The following is a 10,000-nucleotide window of genomic DNA, read 5'->3' as shown; positions in this document are numbered from 1 at the left end:
TGCCAAAAGGCACCTAAAGGACTTTCAGACCATGAGAAACAAGATCAAGATCCAGAGAGCTCAGGACCTCAGACAGGGGCGCAGGTTCACCTTCCAATAGGACAATGACACTAAGGACACAGCCAAGACAATACAGGAGTGGTAATAGCTGTGCACCGACGCTCCCCATCCAACCTGACAGAGCTTGAGAGGATCTGCAGAGAAGAATGGGAGAAACTCCCCAAATACAAGTGTACAAAAATACATTGTAGCGTCATACCCAAGAAGACATGAGGCTGTAATCACTGCCGAAGGTGCTTCAACAAAGTACTGAGAAACGGGTCTGAACATATGTGATATTTCAGTTTTTTATTTTCAATAAATTAGCAAACATTTCTAAAACTTTTTTTTGGCTTTGTCATTATGGGGTATTGTGTGTAGATTGATGAGGGAAAAAAAGAATTTAATTCATTTTAGAATAAGAAAACAAAATGTGGAAAAAGTGAAGGGGTCTGAATACTTTCCAAATGCACTGTATGTAGAAATGCATAAAATGCACTTACAGAAGCCAACATTTTGCTGGAAAAGAACTCCCAGACCCTCCGTTTAAATTCTGATTGTGAATTTTAGGGGAGTACAACACACACACACACACACACACACACACACACACACACACACACAGACACACAGACACACAGACACCAGACACACACACACACACACACACACACACACACACAGAATCTGTAACATCAACTAGTAATATGACAACCATTTGCAACCAGCCTTGTAACAGAAAAGTAACAGAGAAGTTTGTGGCTTAACAGTCTGTCACCAATGTTTATGTGATAGCTATCTATCCCTGTGGTTCATGTATTCCAGCTGGGAGATTTGCAACATTAAGCGCAATCAAGTCCATGGAGCCAGGATACTTAAGGATCTAACAGCAACCACAGAATGCACCACAAACACAGTGTGCGCGCACACACACACACACACACACACACACACACACACACACACACACACACACACACACACGCTGGCACACACACATGCTCCCATGTACGCTTATAAACACAAACACACACACACACACACACACACACACACTCACACACACACACACACACGCTTGAGGGGTTATTGTAGGGTATTGCGTAGGGCTGTGACTGTTACACGCTTATACAAGGATGACCGTAAAAAAAAAACGGCTGTCATAACCGTTTCAATTCATTGATTTATAGATAATTCATTGATTTATAGATTCATAGATAGACTTTACCCAATAGCAGGAGTGTAAATCAATGACTATTACCAATTGTTTTGCTACCTTTAACCGCCTATCTATCTATCAAACTGTCTCCATCTTCTCCTCCCAAAGGGAGTGCATTTTGAGGGATATCACTATCAAGTGAAAGTGAAATTGGCAATTATTGCGTATCGGCAATTATTCATGAGGGAAAAGGATCTCGTCAGACTGCACATGTGCATACTTAGCAGTCACAATTTTTTTATTTTTTTATTTTTTTTACATATAGATAAGCTAACATGTTTCGTCCTGTGCGGCGAAGAGATCATAAGGCCTTAGACCTAGACTTAGCTAAAACCAATGAGCACAAGGTGCAGACATGAGTATGAGTGTTCAAAGAGATCATAAGGCCTTCATATCACCAGGAACATTTAACCAATGAGGACAAGGTGCAGACATGAGTAAAACACAAATGTTCACAGCCTTCCTATTGTTTTCCAGCATTGAAAAAACATCCCAGTCCTTATTTTTCCAGACTGCAGACAGAAATGCTGAGTAAAACCTCTGGCTCCTCCAATCTCTGTGGTCATAGCAACAACAGTCCACCACAAATTATTCTGGCTCTGTCATCCGGTAATGTTGTGTCAATCATGGGTCACATTAGCTTTTTTTTATTTTTTTTCACCGGGGTTCTAATTAAACAAACGGCCATTTAGAAAGCTACCGTAGATTTGCAAGACACATTTTCCCCTGCAGGTCGGGGTAATTTGCATCCAAAATACATCCTACAAAGGCCACTGTTGAAGAAAGCCTAATCTCAGGAATATAAATATCACTGTATACTCCAGTAAACTGAGCTTCTTCACATGCTCAATTTTGGGAGATATAACTTAATATTTGTATTGCTAAAGATTGTGGCACAATTATATTATACTTGACTGTCTCCTTCTGGGGTTTGTTATTTGACATGTGTGGAGGAAAGCTGTGCTTCTGCTGTAGAGCTTTGATTCAGCTTGAATCCGATGGGACTCCACCAGGGGTTAGGTCTCACTTGAATTTCTGAGAATGAATACCGACCGAAAAGATCAGTGCAGCTGAGATGGGCAGATACGTCATTTGGGTATTGCACCATGGCCCGAGACCAACCCCCGAATACAGAAAGGTTCCAATTGAAAAAAAATAAGATAATTGCAGATACTCTTGCAAAACATGTAGCCTCCCCTCTGCAACACATGTAGCTTAATCTTAATTTAGAAATGTCCCCCTCCCTGTATCTCTGGTCATCTGCAAAGTCATGTAGCCAAATTGTGTCCACTGCATGCAGTTGCACACGCTCGAGACTGCAAGATTTAGACTGTCAGGAAACAGGCCAATCCGGTCATCCATTTGGAACGGGTTTTCACCATGTGATGGTGAGTGATCAAGTTAAGTGTGACAAGAACTATCAAACCAATTAACATGGTTGGTATGACATGAATATGTTAATACTTTATATAAAGCTTCAGACTGGTTGACAGATCAAAGGATAACACACTAGAAGAGCTGATGGAAAACTCAGTTCTTGGCTCAGACCACACAGCTGGACCCAGAGGATGGACTTGCTCTGCTGCCTGATACACCAAGTAAAAGATTCCTTCAACACAGACGTTGTTATTGTCCTTTATTTTCTTGCAAGACGCAACATTAAACCACAACTAGTGAAGTTCCCCAGTGGTTACTGTTTAAAACATAGGGCAGGATCAAGAACAGAGAGAATCATAAAAAGAGGAGAAATGCAAACAATATAATCCATGACAAATTTATTCCATCAGTGTCAGTCTTGCAGTTAAACTAAGAGCCAACTGCCAGTCATCCTAACTGTGTGAAGCTTAGTGAGCACCATCCAAAATCCATCAGTTCTGAAGTCTACTCCGGCAAATTACATTTGGTAAAGGAAACAAATGTGATTGTTGTGAGAATAACACCTCTGCAGAGTGGGAAAATAAATAAAGTGATATCTGGCCCTGATACCTTCCTGTCATTACTGGGCCACTTTTGGTCTAAATGTGGGGGACCGGTACTGGGTGACAATTGGAACTTTGCTCATGGGCCAGCTCTGGTAGGAGGATTGTGGCCCTGATATGTTCCTGTAGTTACTGGGCCATCTTTGGTCTGAGTGTGGTTGACCAGTATTGGGTGAGAGTTGGAGCTTTGCTCATGGGCCAGCTCTGGTATGAAGATTGTGTTGGCCTTAACCCCAATAAACACAACTCCAAGAGAATGCTGCTTATCCCATTTGTTTAACAACAACTACTCAACTCCATCACTGTGCAATTTAATTCAAAGAAAATACTAATTACCATCAATGAATTATATGAATGAAAGCAAATATATAATTAATATTATTCAAACCTAAATGGAAAGTTCACACTTTTAGGGGCGGTTTCGCGGACAGAGATTAAGCCTAGTCTTGGACTAAATCACCCTTGAAAGGCCAGTTTCCCAGACACAGATTAAACCTGGTCTAAATAACATTTTCAAAAGAAAATCTCCTTTGATGATGCATTTCAGTCTAAGATTAGGCTTAATCTATGTCTGGGAAACCAGCCCTAGATGGCAAAGTCCCCAAATCCATTGAAGATGTTTTATAGTCTAGGACTAGTCTTAACTGTGTCCTGGAAAGCACCCCTTAAAAAAAAATATTGGTAGCTATTTAGCAATGTTCAGCTATTTTTAGCAATGCTAGTAGAAACGTAAGGCTCAGATAGCAGATTAACTGCTGAACATTGCAAAATAACTATCAAACAGATTTGTCTGGATGAGCCAATAACACCCTTGCTAAATCAAAAATAAGATAAAACCTAGAAAAGAAGGAACTATCCCTTAAGGCCACCTCTCCTCCATAACTCTAAGACCCCTGTGGTGAAGCAGCTTCTCTGTTCACTCTGGATGACTGGAAAGAAAAACTCCATGCAACACTGCTTACCTCATCAGTTTAATAATTAATTAACGTTTCGATCAAGAGACCTTCTTCAAAGTGTAAATCTGGGTAAAAACACTGACCGTGACTGACCTTTGAATATCACCTACACTTGGTCTCAGTGTGTGTGTTTGTGTGTGTGTGTGTGTGTGTGTGTGTGTGTGTGTGTGTGTGTGTGTGTGTGTGTGTGTGTGTGTTGTCTAACCTTTGAGTATGACCTCCAGTTCATCTCGTAGGATGTCGAAGGTGCTGTACCGAGAGCTGGTCTCTGGGATGATGTTCTTCTTCAGCCAGCCTCCACAGGAGTACTGGTAGAAGTTCTCACATGGGTCCACATTGGCATCCATGTTCTCTATCAAACGAGAGGCTGTAATGGGACACACACAGACACGGCTGTGAGACACGCACACACATATACAGTGCACACAAACAAACCACAGACACACACACACATTTTTCTTGGATTTGAGGGGCTTAGAAAATCATGTCTGCTGTTTTTCTGCCTGGCCTGTATCTGTGATTCAGTGAGGAGTTTTTTGGCAAGGGGTAGGGGCAAGAATTGAAGAATTCATGCAAGTTATTAATGTCTGCAAGTTCTTGTAGTTATTTAGCTTTGGTGCAGAACCAGTTGTCCTTCAGTTCTTGAATGTAGGTCTGTGCTTCTGATTTTAACTTACTGTCAATTACGTCTTCTACGTCCTGCTAATTGTCATTGAAACAGTAACATTCTTTTCTACTGATGTACCTGAGGTTTCACAACTGGTCAGGACTGCAGTCTTCAGAATCAGAATCAGAGCTAACACACACACACACACACACACAAACACACAAACAGGACTTACCTGACTGAGTGCAGTCTGCCGTGGTACAGACGGCATCTTAAAAAGGAAACCAAAACAAATCAAACAAGGTTAATTGCAACCAACATTCTGAATGGTATGACCATAAGCTGGTCTCCAGATACAACGGATCGCGACTGTTTGAGGTTGACCAATGATGGACCTATTAGACTTTTATTAATTCTTTCATCTTATTCCATCCTTAGGAATTATTTCAGAAGTGAGAAACAACTACAATGTGGATTGTGCTGTCGGAGATAGTATGAATTTTATCAAAGACGATATATCCCTCTCTGACTTCATCCAACTTTAGCCTGGTAACCTCAATTGTGATTTCTGAGTGGTTGTTAATTCAGGTAGAGGGTCTCAGAGAATGCTATGAAAGCAAACTTACACTTGAATATCTAATTCTATCTCAGATTGTTTGGTTGCAAATGGCTCTCAAACAAGGTTTTACTCATCCTCATTGTCTTCTGAACAAAACTCTGAGTTAACATGGCACGATATGAGATGAAGATGCATCAGACATCATCTATTACAGAGACATTGGCCCGCATCTATTGGAAATCTTCCTCCACCCTTAAAAACAATAAAACCAGGACTATTGGCCACCCTCAATCGCTACATATCCATTTACTGAGTGTTGTAAAACTGATAGCGTCTATCTGGTAAACAGTTAAAACAATGCACTTCAGAATCAGTCGGCTCGCTCTCAATGTCAATCATTTATCAGTAGTTCAGATTATTATCACCATGTTGCTCACACGCTCATATTCGTTACCCTCCACATCCAGTGTTGCTGTATATCTGTATATTGTTGACTACAACATTATGGTGGATATGGATGATTAAACAAGAGAACCTTACGATTACGTGGTAAGCGCATTAGTGTGCTACGCCACTAAGCTCCCCACTATTAGTGATCTTGAGCATGAGAGGACTGGATAGGTTTAAGCAGTGTGTGGATGACTCCCCCAACAGGCAAACTGGACCTCCGGCCATAGAACTTTACACTGAAAAAAAACACGCATGTACAAAGAAAATTGTGTACATCGGTTCCACATGACTGAAATGTGTTTAATCGATTCAATTTAATTTGTTAACCGATTTTTTTTACATAAATCCAAAGGCCTTTTTTTTTCAGTGTACACATGTCCAGACCGTTCATATCTTTGAACATCAACATGGTGAGGCACTAAGGGAAGGGGATAGCTTGAAATGGAACTGGTCCACTGATAAAGACCTTTGTGCACACGGCAATTCCCCTACATTCTTCTCCATGGCTTAGTGATCTCTAAACACACAGCTCAGGAGGCCTCGTCAACTGCCTTTAAATCCTTCTCATACGCAGTGTGTCCCCTGCAGTACCATGACCTGGGAGAGGGTCATGGCCCACCTACAACATTGGAGTTCTATTGTGGAGTATTGACCCTCTGTCTATGAAGACATTTATGGGAGGCACTCCACAATGGGATGAGATTACATTTTTTGGCCTACATTAGAGGGTTTTAACGTTTGTGAATTTTAAAGTATCCAAGCCTACTTTCAGTCTTCAAATCAAACGTCAGGGTGAGACCAATGCCTGAAGTATGATCTCAAATCACGTTGATGCCCCGATTATTACGATAGTGGAAGACAGACTGATGCTTCCACTTAATTTAATTCAATTCAGTTGAATCAGTTTTAGTGACATAAGACATGCCATGACACTCACTGCTCTTCTGGGTGGCGAAGAGGATGATGAGGGCCACGATGATGATGAAGAGCAGGGAGACGATGGTGACCAGGCCAATCTCCAGGGAGGTCCAGCGGGGCTTCTTGGCCAACTTTGGGGGGTTGCTTTCCGTCATGCTCAACTCTCCTCCTTCAGATGCTGGCTGTAACAACTCACCTGGCCAGAGAGAGGGGGAGGAAGGTGTGGGGGGGAGTATTAACTCACCTTTAGGAGAATCAAATACAATTTCAAATACATTGAAAATACATGCAGAAAATACACTTCATAATAAGTTTGGGCGATATCCAGATTTTCATACCTTCTTACCTTCCTGGGTAAAATACCCTGGTATACAGTAATACCGCGGTATCAGTCATATAAAAATTCAACTGTTTCACAGGTCTGGCCATTATTCTACTCTCTTCTTGAAGTGCTCAGGTCAAGTATTTTTTTGTAATTGTTGGCACTGCCTGTTATTATTTTACTTTTTTCAACTATTTAGAATTTTCCTTAATTTCTACACCTCTGGGCCACCGTAGCTAGGGGAAACAAACTTGCCTCCACATTGATAACTGCCAAATGGCCCTGAATTAAAGAAGTCATGTCCTGTGTTTACCTGTGGTTGCCAGAAAAGACCTGATACTATGATCTTAGCCCTCTCAGAAGAACATCAAAATTACCCTGTGGTGATGTTTTTCCATGGCCTGATAATCAGTGACTATGAAAGCATCACTGATTGGTGTTTTCCACAGTATGAACAATAGTCCCCAAAATATTCAGACTTAGTAACGAAGTTTCTTACAGTGTTGAAAATCATACCAGTGGTATTTCAAAATACCGTGGTATATGCTATCATTGCATACCAGCCCAACCCTATTTCATAACCAAACAAATAAACCAACAAAATGCGGGAATCAAACATGAAGGAGTGGCATTGGCCCACACTTAAAACAACAGGACAACTCTGCCCAATAACACAAACAGTAAGAAGCATGAAGAAAGAAGGGATTTAAAGAAAGAGGAGGAGGAACGTAGAAAGAGAGAAGGAAGGACCGTGTATAGAGTTGAGGACCAAAGTCAAGATGAAAAAAGAACAAGGAAAAAAAAAGATTAGAATACCCTACCGTCTTATATGAAAGGCCAACGAAAAATAAGGCTGCAACAAACAGACACAAGAAATCACTGCCTTCCTCTGCCTCTCACGACAGTACTGTTTTCAAGTCCAAAGTCAAGGAAGAAGTCAGCAAAGTTCAAATAACAAGCAGTTAACTCTGACGGCAATTAATCCTTGATCCTACCCTAACACACAAACACACACACACACACACACACACACACACACACACACACTCTCTAACATCAAAATGTACACTATTGTGGGATACAGTGGGAATGCAGTAGAAGAGCAGAGAACAGTGCCACTGCTTTTGACACCAGATAACTGAGATGCTAATTGTGAGCTATGAGCTAGCCTGTCTGTCTCGTCAGACCATTCTTCCAACAGTACATACTGTACCGTTGCTGTAAGCGCTAAGGGTCAGGCACTCACACATATTTCACCATGACACTAAAAATGACATGGGGTGTCACTGCTGCTGATTTCCTAGAAAGACAACATACCGTACATACCACCCAATGAAAATACATACTGTAGGCATCGAGGGATCACTTACAACATATGCATAAACACATGCATACAGACATACATGCATACATACATACACATTCTTATATGTATTCATTCTAAAAACATTGAATGATGTAAGTTCACATTTAGATGTGTTACTGTTCTGATCACCTGTCACAGTGTACGAAGTAGGGAAAAGAGATAGAAATGAAAATGGATGGGGAGAGAGGGAAAGAGGGAGAGAGAAAGAGGGAGTGTAAAAAAAGATTAGTTTAGTTTGACATGAGGAGGCATGTTTATCAGAGCTAACTGTCAACTTCTCGTCTGCAGAATAAAAAAAACTGTTTGGTAATTTATTCCATTTTTAGGCACACACATAATACTCACAGAGTACACACACACACACACACACACACACACACACAGACACACACACACACACACACACAGACACACACACACACACACACACACGAAAAGAGATGTAGTCACTTTTCACTTTTTAATCCATGTATGTGTGTGTGTGTGTGTGTGTGTGGGGGGGGGGGGGGGGGGGGTGTCACTGGTGTAGGCAGGGGGGCCCCCCGGTACCAGACAATCACCTTGGAAATGTGAATAAATCCACGCATACAGTATTTAAGCCATTCTTTCACACATGCCCTGCCTAGTGTCTGTGTAACGGAGAAGACGGTGTATATTGAGCTGACTACACACACACACACACACACACACACACACACACACACACACACACACACACACACACAGTCAAAGTTGAGCCTTTAGTTCACAATGCAAACAGAGAGCTAGTGGCAGTTGGTTTTCCCCCTCAGTCTTTCCGAATAAGAGTCTTACTTGGCAAACTTCACAACAACAAAAAAGTTGAATCGGTTAGAAAAGTTAGTCAGTTTGATTATAGGTTTGATTATGCTTGATTATAGGTATATTCAGACAGTGGTGGGTTCTTGTGTTGATCTCTCTTTGCCTTGTGGGCACACAGGAAATTGGAGAAGTGGGTCCAATCAATGTTTTTGTTTTCGGGGAGGCCTTGCGATTCGACCCAGCGGGGAGACCCAAGATTGGGCGGTACGCCAGTGGTGTATGTGTGTGTGTGTGTGTGCGTGTGTGTGTGTGACAAGCAGTAATCCCTAAATTGCACGTCAAGTACAAGCTGTGGGATAGAATGATTTCTGACGTATGCAAAAGAAGAGAGGAGAGAGGGAAAGAGAGAATGGTGGTCTGAAAAAAGGGTGAGACGGGGTAGAAAAAGGGGGTAAAAAAAGGGGAAGAGGGTGACAGAGGAGTGTAAACAATAGGCAAACTGGAAAAGGGGGCAGAGGGGAATAAAGTGAGAAAGACAGTGTGAGAGAATGAGAAAGAAAGAAAGAAAGAAAGAAAGAAAGAAAGAAAGAAAGAAAGAAAGAGAGAGAAATGGTAGTGAGAATAAGAGCGACAGTGAGAGGTCCTTAATCATCCTGGGTAACAGCCCCTCTCAGTACAGAGGCATGAATTGTAAGGGGCACTTGTAGCATGCCTCTCTCTCAGACACACACACACACACACACACACACACACACACTCGCACACACGCACACACACACACACATGCACACACTCCCTCTCTCTC

General features: G+C 41.7%; 1 protein-coding gene across 1 annotated transcript in view; it reads right to left on the bottom strand.

Annotated features, from left to right (window-relative positions):
• The window catches only part of LOC310812605 (neprilysin-like), a gene marked incomplete at both ends in the record, with an annotated part of 33,776 nt that overhangs the window by 22,671 nt on the left and 1,105 nt on the right, over nt 1-10,000 (bottom strand). Inside the window, 3 exons of the mRNA XM_083681232.1 lie at nt 4,399-4,560; nt 5,036-5,071; nt 6,747-6,923. Coding sequence (XP_083537358.1) covers nt 4,399-4,560; nt 5,036-5,071; nt 6,747-6,923 — 375 coding nt within the window. The remainder of the gene's footprint in view (nt 1-4,398; nt 4,561-5,035; nt 5,072-6,746; nt 6,924-10,000) is intronic.

Source organism: Argentina silus (genome assembly GCF_951799395.1).
Source record: "Argentina silus genome assembly, chromosome: 11".
In the NCBI taxonomy this organism is placed as follows: Eukaryota; Metazoa; Chordata; class Actinopteri; order Argentiniformes; family Argentinidae; genus Argentina; species Argentina silus.
Note: the sequence above shows the minus strand (reverse complement) of the source record. Positions and strands in the feature narration are given on the sequence as shown.